The 17,592-nt window shown below is 37.2% G+C and overlaps 7 protein-coding genes across 7 annotated transcripts; 4 read left to right on the top strand and 3 right to left on the bottom strand.

Moving 5' to 3' along the window:
* Positions 1–115: 115 nt before the first annotated feature.
* Positions 116–1,534, bottom strand: C9374_010117 (uncharacterized protein; the record flags this gene model as incomplete). The annotated part of the gene is made up of 1 exon (XM_044685626.1): positions 116–1,534. One exon carries the CDS (start codon positions 1,532–1,534, stop codon positions 116–118), a length of 1,419 nt encoding a protein of 472 aa, XP_044544287.1.
* A 944-nt stretch (positions 1,535–2,478) lies between these two features.
* On the top strand, positions 2,479–7,762 carry C9374_010116 (uncharacterized protein; the record flags this gene model as incomplete). Its single annotated transcript, XM_044685625.1, has 3 exons — positions 2,479–3,407; positions 3,501–6,918; positions 7,058–7,762. The coding sequence occupies 3 exons, from the start codon at positions 2,479–2,481 to the stop codon at positions 7,760–7,762; spliced, it is 5,052 nt and encodes a 1,683-aa protein (XP_044544286.1).
* A 96-nt stretch (positions 7,763–7,858) lies between these two features.
* On the top strand, positions 7,859–10,023 carry C9374_010115 (uncharacterized protein; the record flags this gene model as incomplete). Its single annotated transcript, XM_044685624.1, has 3 exons — positions 7,859–8,153; positions 8,221–9,185; positions 9,268–10,023. 3 exons carry the CDS (start codon positions 7,859–7,861, stop codon positions 10,021–10,023), a joined length of 2,016 nt encoding a protein of 671 aa, XP_044544285.1.
* A 167-nt stretch (positions 10,024–10,190) lies between these two features.
* Positions 10,191–11,750, bottom strand: C9374_010114 (uncharacterized protein; the record flags this gene model as incomplete). Its single annotated transcript, XM_044685623.1, has 1 exon — positions 10,191–11,750. One exon carries the CDS (start codon positions 11,748–11,750, stop codon positions 10,191–10,193), a length of 1,560 nt encoding a protein of 519 aa, XP_044544284.1.
* A 715-nt stretch (positions 11,751–12,465) lies between these two features.
* C9374_010113 (uncharacterized protein) lies at positions 12,466–14,833 on the top strand (the record flags this gene model as incomplete). The annotated part of the gene is made up of 2 exons (XM_044685622.1): positions 12,466–14,065; positions 14,148–14,833. 2 exons carry the CDS (start codon positions 12,466–12,468, stop codon positions 14,831–14,833), a joined length of 2,286 nt encoding a protein of 761 aa, XP_044544283.1.
* A 256-nt stretch (positions 14,834–15,089) lies between these two features.
* C9374_010112 (uncharacterized protein) lies at positions 15,090–15,473 on the top strand (the record flags this gene model as incomplete). Its single annotated transcript, XM_044685621.1, has 1 exon — positions 15,090–15,473. The coding sequence occupies one exon, from the start codon at positions 15,090–15,092 to the stop codon at positions 15,471–15,473; it is 384 nt and encodes a 127-aa protein (XP_044544282.1).
* A 281-nt stretch (positions 15,474–15,754) lies between these two features.
* Positions 15,755–17,186, bottom strand: C9374_010111 (uncharacterized protein; the record flags this gene model as incomplete). Its single annotated transcript, XM_044685620.1, has 4 exons — positions 15,755–15,994; positions 16,088–16,469; positions 16,626–16,801; positions 16,965–17,186. The coding sequence occupies 4 exons, from the start codon at positions 17,184–17,186 to the stop codon at positions 15,755–15,757; spliced, it is 1,020 nt and encodes a 339-aa protein (XP_044544281.1).
* Between the last annotated feature and the right edge of the window lie 406 nt (positions 17,187–17,592).

Below are 17,592 nucleotides of genomic sequence, written 5' to 3'. Positions count from 1 at the left end.
GGCAAGGAGAGGATACAAGTAAAGTGAGAGCAGCATTAACACTTCAAGAAAAAGGGCTTTCCTGATACTGTGTACGCAGTGGGAGGAATGAGCTAGAAGATTCATTATTGGCGGATTAATTGTTGACAATCTTAGCAAAGTTGGTAAAGGTCAAATTGTAACCTCCAGTAAATTCGTAGAATGTCTTGCTCTTCAATTTGTATTCATCTCCCAATGCCAAGTTGGTGAATGCGTTGTATGTCTTTAACAAGTTGGTGTTGTGAATTTGGAATGACTCCTTGTCCAATAAGGTGGTATGATCATCTGTGCTTGGTGTTCTGTGAAGAGTATGGTCTTCATGTCTAATGTCCCAGTGATCGTCAGCAAACAATGTGACTGTGAAACGACCAGGACGGAAAGTATGAATAACTCTTTCGATAAGCTCAGAATAGTACTGAACTTTGGAACTCTTAACGTTAGTTTCAAAGCTGACAAATGAGCAATGGTCTTCTGGAGTAATGTGAATTGTCCAATAACATTTACCCAACAATCCGTTCATACTGTATCCACAAGGGTCAAACTCAAATGAGTCAATTTCTGAGCCAGGAAGCAACTTATCAATACCTGATTGTTGTTCAATAGTCATACCAGCTGGTCTATCTTTTCTAGAAGCCTCCATGAATTGTTTCATTACTTCAGGATCTAAATCGTGCATTAAAACTTCCAAAGTTTGGTCTGGATCCTTTCTAATTTGGTCATCAACACCTTGCATGTCACAAATATAGAGATACCAATGGTCACTCAATACCGAACCAACAACGTGGCCCTCACCACCAGGATATTCCTCAGTCAAATATCTCAACTCTTCTTCAAATGATGAGTGTGGGTGTGGTTGTCTGTGTGGGAAAACAAAGTTCTTTCTACTATAAATAACAAGCTCAGCCTCTAAACCTTGGGAATCTGCAATTTCCTTCATTCTCTTTAAAATTCCTAACAAGGTTGTGGTACCGCATGTCTTGATGACAATCTTTCTTCTGAAAACAAACAAGCTGGATTCACTCAAGACATAGCAAGAAAAGTGTTCGTTCTCCTTCTTTGAAAGGATTCTACAACAAGCCAAATCAAGCATAGATTGCCAAGTCTCATCAGTAATATTCATCAAATTGTAGTAATTTGGATTAGCTGTTTCTTCTTCTTCGCTGCTATTAGCATCTTGATTATGATGAGACAAGTATTCTTGATAGGCTGGTAAATCACTCTTCTTTGGACGGAAGTCAACTTCCAATCTCTTCTCTGGACCTTCAAAGCCAGCATCAGCACAGCATTCACAATCAACATGCTTGACATACTTTTCGGCATAATTGACTAGAATTGGCTTTCCATTAACGATAGAGTGCTCAACTGTTGGTGAAACATCGACAGGTTGTTGTTCATGATGATGATGATGGTGGTGATTACAACAGTTGTGCTCATGATGGTGGTTGTGCTCTCCGTTTTCTTGTTGAGCGATGCTAGGCTGGTTCGAGGATGGCCTGTTGTGTGTTGAAAAAGACATAATAGATGATGTACGGACCAACAGGTGGTGGGTTGTCAAAATGCGCATTCACACACACATGTCATCATTGATAAGAAGTGGGTTGAGAAACGAAGAGAACAACATCACAAAGGTAGACACAAATATTTACAGAGAGAGAGAAGGTATTCAAAAGTGCGTTTTGGTAAAAGAATATCATTCAGATAAAGATGACGCGCAATAAAATATTTCGGTTAAATTTCCAAAAATCGGTTGTTTTTTGAATTTCATCGTGGGATGAAAGTGCGGGCCGTTAATAATCATCATCCAATGACCATCATCACAAGTATTTTGGTACCATCATCGTAAGATGGTTTATAATTACGGAACACAGATTATCAAAATTTACTCTTCCAAAATAACAACTTACATTGTTATTCAAGATGAATAAGAATTCTTTGTTTTGCCTTCGGTTTTCTCTTATTGGTTGTTGTTCAACAACAAGCATACAGAAAGTTCTGTTGTTTGATATGTGTGGTGTTCTTATTAAAAGAAACGACTCTAACTACTACTACTACTATTGAGCAAGCAACAATAAGACTTCTCTTGTTCTCGTGTATGAAGGATCCGACAAGGAATACCTAGCGAGGAGTAAGAGCGGTGAGAGAAAGGTGTAGAGGATTTTTTTCAACGACGCGAAATTTATTTTCAAACTAATTTTTGAGGTGAGAATTTCGCTGCAAGAATCTCTTGATGTGATTGGTTCGTGCATGTTGTAATCAAAAGGGCGAATTTGAAATTCCAGGTGGAGGAGTGAAAGATACAAGCAACAAAGTAGTATTGTGAAAGCTCTTTCACATGTAGAGAGCAAGGGTGGGCAATGAACCTTGGATGCCAAATGTCATCACTTGATTCCAACTTGTCTCGCTCCTTTCAAAAAATCAAAACCATCACGTTCCTTCTCATCAACCACAAAAACTCATCCAATGAAGGCCTCTCTCCGTACCATCAAACGATTAGAAGCCAAAGCTCAAAAATTCTCTTCCCATATTCTCTTCCATAAACGTCATCATGGAAAACAATACGACGCAAGTACTGATTCCATTGAAAACTTTACCGGAGGTTCTTTCAAACACACTCCAAACATCTCTTCCTCCATCGAAGGAGGATCCAATTTAAATGCGGAATCCATCGAAGACGTTTCTCTCAATCTTTGTGATCCCGATATTGATCGAGATGATCAAAAAGAACGAGAAAATTCATGTCAATTATTGAAAGATGCTTTGTATTACTCATTGTTGACCATGTATTTACCAATTCATGTGGTTCCCGAAGAGTATCGTAGTGGTGTTCTGACAGGCAACTCGGAAAAAGGAAAAAACGTTCCAATGTCTCTCGCCCAACTTCAAGATCATGTGTTGAAATTATTTCAAAATGATTTGTCCAAGGAAGATGTTGAAAAGACTTGGAATCAATTGTACACGATCGATGCAGAGAATGGAACGAGTGATTTGTGTGTGGATTTTCTACTTTTAAGAAAAATTTTACTTTCTAAAGAACAACAATTACCGTACTCACAGCAAGATTTCAAAACTCCACAAAATTACGCAACTTGGAGACAAAACAAGATTAAGGAAATTGATCTCATTTTGGATAGCATTAAAAGTGGAAGAAAATATAAGTTTGCTTCGAAATTGGAATTTCAAATTGATCATGTGAGTTTGGAAAAGAAGGGAGCTCTCGCCAAGGTTCATGAAAGTGCCGAGATTTTGTATCGTGTGAATACGGCTCATTCTTCAGAGATTAAAGTCAATAATGAAGAGAAGGCAATCAATACATTCGAGTCACCTCATATGGAAGCAAAACTTGGTGACAATGGTACCTTTGATTTGCATTTTAAGGATACGATTAAGGTGTAAGTTTGTGAAATTTGTATGTGAAATTTTTGAAATAATGACATAATCACAATATTACACATGATATCATGAAATGACAAATTCCAATATAGATCTTTTAACGAATCAAATCAAGAACTGACTTTACATTTTGTGTATGCCAAGTTTGCAGGTTTGAAGAAGAAGGAAATTGGCTCTGTCAAAATTAAGGTCAATGATCTCATTTCCAAGTTGTTCCCAATGACCAATTGGGGAGCTTTGAACTCTCCAATTTCATTAGATTTCACCATTGAAAATCCAGAACATGCTACGGAATCTCTTGGAAAAATTTCACTCAAATTTTTGAGAGGTAATTACCAAAACTTTCCTGCCTTTCATGGCAACTGGGAGACCTATTTACGAGAAAAAACAAAAAAGATTGAAGCTAATTTACAAAGTTACAAATTCCCAGATATTTATGAAGTGAAGAGAGTGTTGTTGAGAAGAGCTTTTCTTGCTCCAAAATTGGACAATAGTTTGGTCACTCCAGTCCACAAATGGCTTTTGGAGGAAATTGATCTACTCTTTGGCTTGTCCAATCACAATGCTGAAATTTCTTTATTGGATGTCTTTTCAAGAAATGTTCGTTTCCTAGTCACTTTTGCCGATCAATTTGGAAAGAGTTATGACACTGCAACCAATCTTGTAGAAACCAATTTGAAGCAAATCGAGAAAATTAACAAGATTATGGAAAATACTGAAAAGAAGGTTCTTGACATTATTTTGAATTTCAAAGACAAATTTCCAAGAGGAAAACCAGAAGGAGCTCTTCAGAATGTACTCACCATTTATGATACCATTTTGTGTCGACACAAAAAACGCTCCTATGAAGAATATATCACAACATTGAATGAATTAGTGGATCAAGCCCTTACACTCGATTATGAAACGTTCAAGAAACAACAAATGGAGGCCTTCAAAACAGAAGAATTCAATGCAAAAGTGTTAATTTCCATGATTCCAATTGTTACTTTCAAACTCGATCGTCTCTATGACTTTTCTTCCATCTTTCCAGAAGAAATCAAATACGAACAAAAGAATTGGATCTATTATGAATTGTTCAAGAAGGATTTCGCAGACCTAGAATCCAAGAATGGTTTTACTGGATATCAAATGCTTCATTTTTGTGCCAAATTGAAACCTTTGGAGGAAATTGTTTCATGCTCTACTGATTTGTGTGCCAAGAAGAGTGAACTATTGGATGTTCATGTCATTTCGAAAGGTTATGAAGAAAAATTCATTTCCGAATTGTATGAAAAACTCTCTAATTGTGCACAACAATCCATTCTTGTGGATAATTGGTTACCTGTGAATGAAGAAGTGAAACATAGTACGAGCGTGGTTGATTTCTACTCAACGGCACACGAAACTTGGCTCTTCGTATCAGAATTGGAATTTTTCAATGAGCACTTGTTAGAATTGTTTACAACCATGCTTGGCAAAGTCACATTCGAATATGCCAATAAGGTGAAAAACTTGGCAGTCTCTGTCTTGACGAAAAACACCAAACAAAGTTTAGTGACCAATGAATGTGAAAAGAGTTCAAACAAGTTACAACTCTTCAAGAAGAAGACCAGTGACAGTGATAGCACCGATCATGTGGATGAGCCCTATTCTGAAATTACTATTACTAAGGACTTTTTAATCATGTTAAATGACATTGAGGTTTCAAAGCAAGAATTGCAAGATATTTTACAATCAGTCACAGAAAAACAACAAGCCATGAAAGACTCTGAAGAAATTGAGAAGAAAATGGAAGAGCAAGAAAAGGAGTCACAACACGATGAAGCAGTTTCTCAATCCAAGGAGACTCCCAATGATGACGAGGTCACTGATTTTGAAAATGATACATCTCTTGAAAAGTCGTTAGAAAAGTATCATGAAGTCGGTGAGGCTCAAATGACCGAGTTGGAAAAGTTAAAAAATTCTTTGGATATTCTCATTGAATCTCTACTTGCAATTATTGCATCCAATTTTAGAATTCCAATTCGAAAGGCACTTGAAAAAATTATGAACAATGCTCGTAAAGTGATGGATCAACAGAAAGGTGTTACCAGACCCTTGTCCAAGCAGGCTACTCTTGATTTGTTACAAAAAGATTCTGACAAGATTTTGAGTGAGGACATTATTGATCCGATTTTAACTCCTGCTTTTGAATTATTGTCTGAAAATTGTTATGATCAATTGTTCAAATTACTGATTGAGAAAGTGTTGGATATTGTCAATTTTGAAATGCTTTATACCTTTGTCATTCCTATTGAAAATTATGATATTGAGTTGGATAAGGATAAATTCCTCACTGTGGAACAAGTCTATTTAATGGAATCATGTCACGTGGCCATTGGTCTCTATTTTTGTGGAAATGACGATGATCCCAATACTGGAATTTCTGAAGATACTCTAGAAAAGAACTCTCGTTTGTTGAAGAGAATATTTTCTCTCTACGAATCTTCATCCTCTAAATTGATCAATATTTATGAAAAGTATGTGAAATATCCAAACTTGAATTTCACAAATACTTTGAAAAAGCATCACATTTTGTTGATCTTGAAAACCAAACACGATCCTGAGGCCATTAATTTCTACAAGCAACATCAACGAGAGGCTGAAAAGGAACGTATCATTCAAGTATTCAATTTGAAGCCCATTGAAGGAGCAAGTGATGACGACGAGAGTAATGATCGCTACGAAGAGATTCTTGTCTCACTGAATGGTATCTATGAAATGACTCCCTACGACATTCATGTCACTGAATTGAGATTACTTTTAGAAGCAAAATATTCAAGAAAAACTCGTGAATTCCTTTTGAAAGATATTCGAAATGCAAAATTGAATAAGGGTCTATTATCTACAAAAGGAATTCAATTCACCATTGCAAGTGAGGACAATTCTGTCACTCGCTACATTACCTTTTCAGATTCCAATGTGAGAACCAAGTTCATTAATGTCATTGCTCAACAATTGAAGAATATTGGAAACGAACAACAACAACTAATGGAAGAACTCAAATCTCCAACAACAGCAAGTGCCTCGACTGTCAGCGGATCCAAGAAAGTCGAGCCCTCCATTTTTGATCAAGCCAGTGACGCTCTCAAATCCAAATTCAAAATTAAGAATACAAATTGTCAACTTTTGAGAAGAATTGTCTGTCAATCGGCATACAAGGAAGGAGAAACCAAAACCTACCTTTCTGGAGAAGTATTACTCTTCAATTATTGTGTGTGTTTCCACTGTTTTTCCGATGGCGTGAAAGCAACTTTTAGTTTCAAAGCAAATTTCAGTATTGTGAAGAATATTCAATTGTTGAAACGCAAAGACAACAGCAGTGACAAGATCAAAATTGAACTTGTTGGAGGATACTCTGTTTCATTCTACAACGTGGATGACGCTCAAATGGCTATCAAAGATCTTTCAGAAGCTTTCGAACAATGGAAGAATATCAGTTCTATCGATGCCACTCAATTAGAAAAGTATAAGAAGAATGATGATAAGGTAAGTGTGAGTGTTGTTGTTGATGTGTCAATGTACATTTTTCAAAATTATGTGTGTGTTTCAATATTACTATGAATTCCAATATTGACACTACTCTCATTGAAATTTTCCTTAACTTGGCACCTTGACATTTCTCTAGAACTACTTTTTACATCGATTCCATTTGAAACATTTGGAAAGTAGTGAGGAAACATTGGATCGTAAAATTCTTTCCGCAAGTGCCATCACAGAAATTGGTTCTCTCTTCATTGGACACTATCATTTATGCTATGAATCGGCTCATTACTTACCGACCGTGACCGCCTCTTCGCACGAATATGAAATCATTTGTCTTCCCATTGCATTCATTGACAAGGTTGAAAAATATGTCCACTCCAAACTCGTCGTTCTCACGCTCACGAGCGGGCAGTTGTGCTGTTTCATGTTTAAGGAAGAAAAGTTGTTGGAATTGGCTGTTCAGCGTATACAGGCGATGATTCAATCGTTGAGGAAACAATCATCATCCTCATCATCATCGGGAAGTGGTTTCTTTAGTAAGGTATCTTCATCATCTTCCATGACTTTATCATCCAATAATAATAATAGTAATAACGGAATGGATCAACCGATGGAGAGTAATAACTTGTATCGCTCTCCACTCATGAAGCCCATGAAAATAGATCCCGATAGTACAGATCAACGTGTGCTGAATAATGCCATCCTGACTCAGAAGGTACAAGAGGCTTCTTTGCAGTCGTCATCCTTGTTGGGTAACTCATCAGACAGTGGTTCAGGTAAGACTGGAATCTTTGGAATGTTTACTTCGATTGGAAAGAATATCTTTGGAAGTAAGAAGAAGAAGTAAATTATAATTTCATCAGAGAATATTGAAATATTTGGTCAACCGCTGTTGTTTCTAAAGTGTGCGCCAAAATTTTACAAATTTTGAGCAAGAAAAAAAATGACGGACGCTAAAATGAAAAATTCATCTTCGGAAGATCTCAATGGACAGCTGGCTTCCGATGATGACAATGAGATGGATTTACCTCCAGCATCATGTATGGAGGAGAGAACAAACAGTTCTCCGTTCAACAAACGAAATTTAGAGGCGAAGATAAAAGATTGCACTCCCGATGAAGTGAGCAAAGCTCTTCTTGAGGAAATTGAAGCAAAGGACGTTGAAATTAGAGAGCTTAAAGATCTTGTTGAAGAGTTGAGAACCTGTAATAGAGATATAGAAACATTATTTTCGGATGGTAAGTTGATTTTGTTTTTGTGGTGCTATGGATTGTTGACTTAACATTTCGTTGAACCGACACAAAGACTCGGAGGACATGATGGAGTTAAGAGACAAGAAACTCATCGAAATTGCTAAGAAAAATAAGAATATAATTGTGAAATTGAATAAGGAAAAAGCACGAGTGGTGGCCTTGACGCAACAACTACAAAAACTTCAATCAATCACGTCACAAAAAACACCAGTAACCAACAACAATAATATTCGACATTTTACCTCTAAAAATGTAAAAGAGACCTCCTCAAGTGTAAATACATCAACTAACGGAGATACTGACGAGGATGGTGACGACGAGACATTGAAAATGATGAACCAATTCAAAGAAAAAGCCATCGCCAATGAAAAACGGGTGAAAATGTTAAGAGAGCAAGGTGAAAAATATAAAACAGAAAATATGAAACTAAGAGCGCTCATACAGAAAGAAGTCGGCGAAGATGTACAGATTGATTCTCTCTTGAACAACAGTGAAGGTTTTAGAGGAAGAGCTCAACAAATTTATTTGCTCAAAATCAAAGTCAAAGATTTACAAACAAAGATTGACCAATTCTCACACAGCCCTCAACCAAACTCGAGCTGTACCTCTGTAAATTCTACGACCGTATCTCCTAACATGGAAACATCGTCAACAATTTCAACACTTTCTTCGGTTTCAGTGGATGAACGCCAAAGAAAGGCCATTGAGAAACTGGAACAGGAGCGCAAAGCAGAATTATTTGATTTGAAGAAGGAATTATCAGAAAAGAATGAAGAGATTAAGCAAGTGAAAGGAAAGCTCGAGGCCTCTGTTGCTCGATGCAAGAATTTAGAGAAATCGTACAATGAAATGAAGGCAAAACAAACGAGAATGCTTGAAAAAACAGAGAATGACAACAAATATATTGCATTGTTAAAGGCAGAGCTTGACCAAGCCAAGAAAAAAGGTCTGACAAAATCCGGATCCACCACAAATGTAACTAGTTCTCCGCAGCAGGAGCAAGAAATTAAGAAATTGGTAAGTTTTTTGGATTTTAGCAGTTTCATACAGAGGAGATGGCTATTTGAAAATACCGATCCGATAATATACTCTTGAATAGACCAAAGAATTGGAACAAAAAGAAGAAATTATTCGATACTTGAAAAACGAGCTACAAACTACAAGCAAGAAAGCTCTGGAGTCCATGCAGTTGAGTTTGCTTTCCTCTACCGACATTAAACAGGCAGGTATTGTCGATAAAAGTGGCGATGAAGAAGCAAAATTGAAGTTGACAATTTCCACCATTGAGGTCGAAAAGTTGAGAGAGCTGAAGAAAATGTCTCAACAAAAAATTATGGAATTGGAACAAAAACTGCTGGAAGCGAATGAAATGCTGCTGAAGGAGCGAATGACGAATGCAGAGCTCGAACGAAAATGTCATCAATTTATGAAAGGAGAAAAGCCAATTTTCGAAGCGATCACAAATCCTCAATTAGAAGATGAAATTGCAATTTTACGAGATGAAAATGAGGCTCTTAAACAAACGATCGAGCATTCGAAAAGAGCGAAGGAGGAAGAAATCAAATCTTACCTTGATATCATTGACTCTCAAAAGCGCAACTATGAAACTTATATTGGTACTTTGAAAGAAAAACTTAGCAGTGTCTCCAGCAAGAGTACGGACACACTTCCCTCCATTCGACAAAGTTCTCCTCAACCACCACCATTGTCAAAAGACGATGAAAAAAGTTCTTCCAATGAGTCCAAATTGCTGGAAGAAAATGAACAATTGAAAAAACAATTATCCGAAATTAAGAACATGTACAATTCATTAGCATTCTCCCAACAGCAACGAAAGAAATTCACTCTCAAGTAATGAACTGATTATAAAACACTTAACTTATTCCATTCAACAGATTCATTGACCCATATGTAAATCATGGAGTTGTTAATACAGCCAACAACAGTTTGCTGATGAGTATTTATTATCATGAATGTGCTCTCTTTACAACACTTTTGAATCTTGTGAAACCTAAGGTACATTTAAACTTGTTGAACCACAGTAGTTGTAGTAGTCATCATAAAGCTGCTACCATTGTTAGGATGATGGTTCATCACTTGCATTGGAATCATTACATTCTGTCCACCATTTCCTTCATATTTCTTTATATCAAACCTAATAAACTTGTTACGGAATGAATGTTGATACAATTCATTGAATCCAAACAAGACAAACAATCCACATGTACCAACGGCCAATAATCTCTCAGTCAAATGATAGGTCAGCAACTTGCAGAATTTTCCTCCACTCACATCAAAACGTAATTGCATCTCTTGTAAGGTGTGTTCCATTCGATGTTGAGGACATGCAAACATGGGGTACGGAGTAAAAAACGTTTGATCTCCTGTCGGAAACGGAGGCAATGGTTGTTTCTTCAACTTGCTCTTCTTGGCATGTTCATTAATGGCTGGAATCATTTGAGGATGAACCACACAGAAACGACCAGGACCCATTTGAATCTTGGAAAAGTATTTGGGATAATACCACGAATCAATGAATGGTTGCATCAAACCAAAACACAGAGTATTGGCCCATTTCAACACACAATAAATCAATTCATTGACAACTCCCAAATAAACACTATAAATCTTGATCGTGCCCAAACCTGCTTGACCATTTCGTTCACACTCAGGTTCCCATACGAGAAAATGATCTTGCAAATCAGATCCCAAATTCTTTCTCTTTTTAGGAATCTTGATGGGTTTTCCCCAATAAATTCTCGCATCAATTTGAGACAAGAAGAATTCATGAGATTGTCCACAAATGGTCCACAAATTCAAAGTAAAGAGATTTAAGAGTTTATCCACGACAGCGAGCATGAACATTTTCAAATTTCCTCCCGTCTTGTATTTCAATCGACGATTTCCAAGAATCATTTCCTTAATTTCACGACGACGAACGAGATTGACCATGACAAGATCACCCATTTTGAAGAAGAGTAAATCAATGAGTTTTTGACCTAACCAAATGAGAATGGTTGAACCATCGGCAAATCTCTTGTTTTTCACACTGTCTTGGATCAAGTCAGTTTCAGAAATGATCTTTCCTGGAGGAAGAGTAGAACTTGAAGTCATGATCATCATGGGTTGAGTCGAAGTGGTGGTCATGGATGGAATCATGAGAGGAGGTTGTTGTTGTTGTGGAACCATCATCATTGATTGAGGAGAACCAGTGGTCATGACAGGTGGCGTTTGTACCACTACATTTGGTAAAGGTTTACGAAAACTTTCACTTGGAGTCAACGTTGGAGTATTGGGTTGAGGTTGAATGGGATACTGAACTCCAGAATTCATTGGAACAACACCTTGAATGGGCTGTTGCTGAACCATCGTCATTGGTTGAGATGGAGGCACCATTGGATTCGTCATCATGATTGGATTAGGAGATTGTTGAATCATGGACTGAGGAGGTTGAACGAGAGCAGCTGGATGGTAATTATTGGATGGCATGGGAGGACCTTGTACTAATGGTTGCGGCTGAGGCTGTTGTTGTTGGGGAGGAGGAATCATTGAGAAAGATTCAGGTTGGGTGTGTGAATACATTTTTTTGAGAGTCGGTGTGCAAAAAAGAGGTGCGAGGTGTCAAATGCCAAAGGCGCTATTCCAGTTGTCAAGAGGCAATTGATGAGGTTGGCGCACACAGCGGATATTTGAATCACGTTGAATGTTAGTACGCTTAGTAGGTGTGATGATCAATGATTTTCATGACGATTTTTGGAAAGTCAACTAGTTTTCTCATGAATACTATCATAATATGGAAAGCCATCTTTTTTGAATGCTATCGACTATTCTTGTTCGTTCGCATGTCTTTTCTCATCCATCTGTTTGATGCAATCCTATTTGAAAACATTCATAGCAAGCAATGTTCATCCTCAGAACCAATTCAAGAAAAATGTGTCGAGAGAGATCTTCAAGAATATTAAATTTGAATATTTGGAATATCATCACCCATTCTTAGGGTTGGTGCTCTTCTGACCTTCCTCGATGGTTATTATTTCATGTGGGTATCTCTCTTGATGTAGTACAGCGATTCAGCAAACATGCTGGATTCGGCTCTCAAAATTTTGAATACATGATACCTGTACCATCATCAAGAAGAAGAGATTTAACCGTTTTCAATCCCGAAAAGAGCACACTTGGAGAGATTCCATCACTCAACTATTACTAGTAATTGATGAATTTAAAAACAATAAGAATAAGAAGCAGAAGGCTATATTTCATATCAACGTTGGCCAATCATTGATCATCCGATTCCATCATGATTCAACCACCACCTCACGAAGAGAAATCTCAACTCGACCCTAACACCATCATGGTCCATATAGATTACCTTCACAAGAATCAAGTGGATATTAAAGCCTCTCAAAGTGTTGTTGCGGAAAATGATACCAAACATTATGAACAACAACATCAAGAAGAGGATTTGAAGATAATTATTCCTCAATCCGAAAGTATTCCTTATGTATTTCCTCATCCAACAACAACAACATTGGAAGTGGAAACTTCAAGAATTTCTTCTCCACGCGCATCTTCATCCCTCTCAAGATTATTCCTAAAGAAGAAGAAGCGAGAAGAAGCATTTGCACCAAAATTCAATCCATTGAATTATCGAGTGCTGTATGAGGAATTGATGCAATGTGAGGCTGCTCGTGAACATTTTCAACACTATCTCAAATCGGTTCATAATGAAGAGCCTCTCCTCTTTCTCAATGCCCTTAATGAATACAAACAAGAGTATGCACGAGTGAGGGCAGAGATGACTGCACTCGTGCATCGACGATCTTCATGCTACGATGATGCTAGCATGTTTTCAAGCACAACTTCAACAGTGTCTGTATCAACTGTACTAGCCTCTACTCCAACCTCGAAATCTCAATTCAGTGGCCCAGTTGAGGAAGAATCATGTAGCTCAAGTAGACGCAACTCTTCATGTCCGTCTTCACCTTCGTCTCCAACTTCCCCCACGCGCTTGAATCATCATCCTTGTAAATTTCGTCTCCTTTCTCAAAAACTTCATCAATGTTCTTGGGGTAACAAGCTTCACACAACGACCTTGGACGAAGAAGCCACGATTTTCAAACGAGTCATGCTGCTATGGGAGAAACTAAATGAAATTTCTGACTTGTTCATTGCACCCTCCAGCAAGTATGAATTGAATCTTTCCAAAAAGCACTCGGAACCCTTAGTGAATGCTTTTTCTGATATTGCAAGCTTGTTGAATGCCATTCGTCCCTTCTTGTCCATAATGCCTTCCTCTCCAAGCAAGCTCAGCAAAGAAAAACGAAACTCTTCAAACAGCAATGTGGCAGCTGCTATTTTAGAATTGAGACGAAATAGTGAAGCTTCCACTCGGTCTTCACATACGAGTGCAAGCTCTGGTTCTGGTGTATCGAGTGAGGATCAAGTTGTGGATTATGAAGACAATATCTTTTACAGCCCATGCAGAATTCTTGAAAGAATGAATCCAGATCTGTTGTTTACCTCTATTGAATTTCAAGTGAATTTAGATTTATCAATGGATCAACTTCCACGTTATGCTCGCTCGAAAGAGTTGTTCACATTTCTTGAAGAGAAGGGAGAAGATTTTACGAGATCGATCGCGTTGGATATTTCTAAAGGTTCCCATTGGGATATTCGATTCAAATACAATGATTTTCATTCTCCCTTTATTACCGATCGCGACATTTACTTTGCTTACATGCTCTCTAAAGATACACCAGATTGGGAAGAGTTGTCCTTCTCAAGCCATCCGAATCTATTGCAAACATTCTTTTCGAAAACATCCCATACCATTGGGCAGGAGAAAATGAAAGGTTTAAGGTTATTTAAGATGGTCTTACATTTACCCTATAATATCGGTAAGTATTTGACATACCACTGTTAGCACAAGAATTGATAGTAACACTGATTGATTGATCTTTTTCAAACTATTAAAATAAGAGGATGTATGGGCATGTTATTGTGACGTCAACTGTCGTTTGGAAGTTGATTTTAATTTGGGTGACGATTTACGTTTGGATGATTATCTTTCACCAGTCCTTCCAAACACTCCTGAATTGTTGACCAGCACTCCAACGACTGCTCACAACCACAGCAACCACAGTCCCCTCTCATTACAATTTGGTTCAGGCACACTCGATCCTAAACTTCCGTTTGTGAAAACAAGATTCTTTCCTTTCGTAATGACATCGATCAAAGATCCACATACAGAGGGTTATGTGGTTGTTGGCCACACCAGATCTCTACAAGATCCTATGGGCCTTAATATCAACAATAAGGAAGTAGCTTCTTCTCTTTTTCATTACATGCTCTTTCCGTTGGGTGACCATTCTACTCGATTGGTTCACACATCGTACACTGATTTTCTTTTACCAATGGATTCTAAGAGTATTGGAAGAGCAATTTGGAAGAAACGATGTAAAATGTTACAAAATGGATTTCATAAGGTTCTGAAAGAAAGGACCATGGGCGGAACAAAACATGTGGAATTGTCTCGAGTCCATGACAACATGAAATACTTCCAATGTGTGAAAGATAATTCAGAAAGATTTAAAAATCGTTCCTGGTTTTTGGAATTTGAATCTCTTTCGAATTGTAGTAACAACAACAATGAAACAATAACCTAGTTTAACTTCAGATTCTTCCTTGTGTCAAGTATTTTCAAATAACATTTTTTAAATGCAACAAGTGTGGACAGGAGCATGCATCAAATACAGCAAACACCCTTACAAACACCACAACAACCAAAAAGGCAACGCAAACTCTTATTTGTAAACCTCAATCCAAAAAAAAACTTACAAAAAAATTTTCAACATCTCTCTTCGCTCGCGACAAGCGTCAACCAACAATTTAAAAAAACAGCCTAACTCGCATTTCATCATGATGAAAACAAACGTCGTTGTAGCAGCTCTCGTACTTTTAATTTTCGCTGCCACTTTTATTACAGCCGCTACACCCAAAATTGATCTCGATGCTGCCATTGATAAATTGCCAGCTTCCGATGAGAGAAAGGATCAATTACATGAATTGAAGGAATTCGTTGCTACTCCACTCTTTGAAGCAGCAAAGGAGAAGGTCAAGGAATATGAAGCAACTCATAAACAAGAAGTCAATTCATTGAGACAAGAATTTGCCAAGTTGAGAGGTCAATATGAAGAAAAGATTAGAGCAAAGGTTGCTGAAATTAAAGCAAAGAATCCAAAGGCATACTTGATGAACAAGCAAGAAGAGGTTCTCAAGAGCATTAAAACTAACCTTGGAATTTAAAGATGTTGTGTATGAATGTAAATACAACAGTGTAGCTAACGTCAAGACTGACTATCGTCATCTTTTATGTTTTTGTACAATACTTTCACTAGCTCAACAAAATTCTAATAAACATGTGGTGTCACAAATGAACACTCATTCATATCGGATGGAAACGAGTTGTTGTAAAGTACAGCTATAAATTAACAATTTGCACGTTTTTTTGTTGCTATCGAGAGTGCCCACTTCATGAAATTAAACAAATAATTTATCAAATTTAAAAATCAGGATTGAAATTTTGCCTATTCCAACTCTGCAGATTGTAGAACACTTCCAGAGCCGAAAAACCATGCAATACTAAATTGTGTCAAGCAACTCATTATGAACAACGAGAGAAGTGCATATCCATGAATAGCTCTAAACTTGTCACCAAAACCAAAGGATGATACTGCACCAGCACATGTCAAAACTAAAAAGAGACTCAATGTATATGCTGGGGAAAGCCATTCAAATTCTCTATTGTAGCCATAAAAACTCAAAATCTGCAGTAAAACAAATTTCAAATATATTAAATCAATATAAAGAAAGAAATGTGTCACTCATCATTCCACAAATTTCTTCAAAATTCAACTTACACCAGTCAACAATGTAGTCTTGGAAATAGTACCTCCAACCAAATTACTGAATGCAATGTTAATATTTTGCAATTTTCCTTGTCTACTCAATGAAATAGATTCCAAAATTTCAGGAGCCTCACTTGCAATTGGAGCAAAGAAGAAGGCCAAAGTTAATGGAGTAATTCCAAGAGATTTTCCAATAAGGACAACACTTTGAATGAATGGATCTGAAAAGACATAAATTAATACTCCTCCAACGACAAGATAGAGCACACCCTTATAGGTTGGTTGTTCTTCTTCTTCCTCATCTTCATGTTCTTCATGATGCCCGTGTGCTTCATCTTTTTTACTCAACAGAGTGTACATGATGAAGGATGTAAATCCAAGAACACCTCCAATACTGTTCGTACAATGGTGTTTCATAATATACAGTATTTTCAATCATCCAATCGGAATAAATTTCGTGTCATATTCATTGCATGATTCGTTCCATGACCATTTCAAAACATGGAAAACAAAAGATGAGAATGCACAAAGATCTTGTTAACGAACCTACCAAATCAACATTTGAAAACCAAATAATAATGTACTCAACACAAATACCAAGCTGTACATGAGAAATCTTGATTGTTGTTTAACCTTTGGGAACAAGGTGATTTGGTTGGAATCTTTATGCCGAGCGTTGGATCCAATGACCACACATAATCCTACTGCAACTGTACAAACCACAATCTGAAATGATGATTCATAAATGAACGTTATTGAAAATAATTCCATATATATACCGCGTGGTAGTTCAAATTATTAATTCATCATCAAAGAGTTCAAAAATTATCATCGGAATGATCTAAAAATTAGAGGACCAAACCACTACTATGATGTCATCATGACTTACCACTGAACCCGAGATGGCTCCCATAGCAAACGTTGGTTGATTGGAAGAAAGAGCCGATATAAAAAAGATGGTTTCAGGTAATGTATTCAATCCGGACAAAATAATACCACCCACAACAGAAGCATCATACTTTTCACCCAAGATATCACCTCCCTCCGAAACACACCATGCACCTCCAATCAAACAGCCCAGATAAATTAAAAAGTAGAGAAAGTGGAACATTTTTTTAAAGGAAATGTGAGAGGATTTGAAATCTTGAAAGATTTTATAGAGAGCAATGGTTGTCCATGATGTTGTTCAGAAATTGGGCAATGATTTATGGGGTTTTAAAGTTGTCCATGATCAATTCCAAATAATGATGGGTCATATAGATATTAACGATTAACAATGGTATTCTCTTTTTAACTCTCAATTTCATGAATTTTCAAATGCATGGACACGAACAAGACACGACCTCATATATCCTATCATGCACCCTCTCAGTGATCACGGATGAAAAGCCAAAGAGCTCTCTCTCTGAACTTGCACCGTACTTACTCGCTTTTTGACAAGAACATAAAAAAACACAAAACAACATCACTCGCTCACTCACTCACTCTCTCCGGGTCGGGATCCTCTCTACGTTGTA

The sequence above is a fragment of the Naegleria lovaniensis genome (genome assembly GCF_003324165.1).
Source record: "Naegleria lovaniensis strain ATCC 30569 chromosome Unknown tig040, whole genome shotgun sequence".
In the NCBI taxonomy this organism is placed as follows: Eukaryota; Heterolobosea; class Eutetramitea; order Acrasida; family Naegleriidae; genus Naegleria; species Naegleria lovaniensis.
The sequence above is the reverse complement of the archived record's forward strand: the minus strand, read 5'-3'. Positions and strand labels throughout refer to the sequence as shown.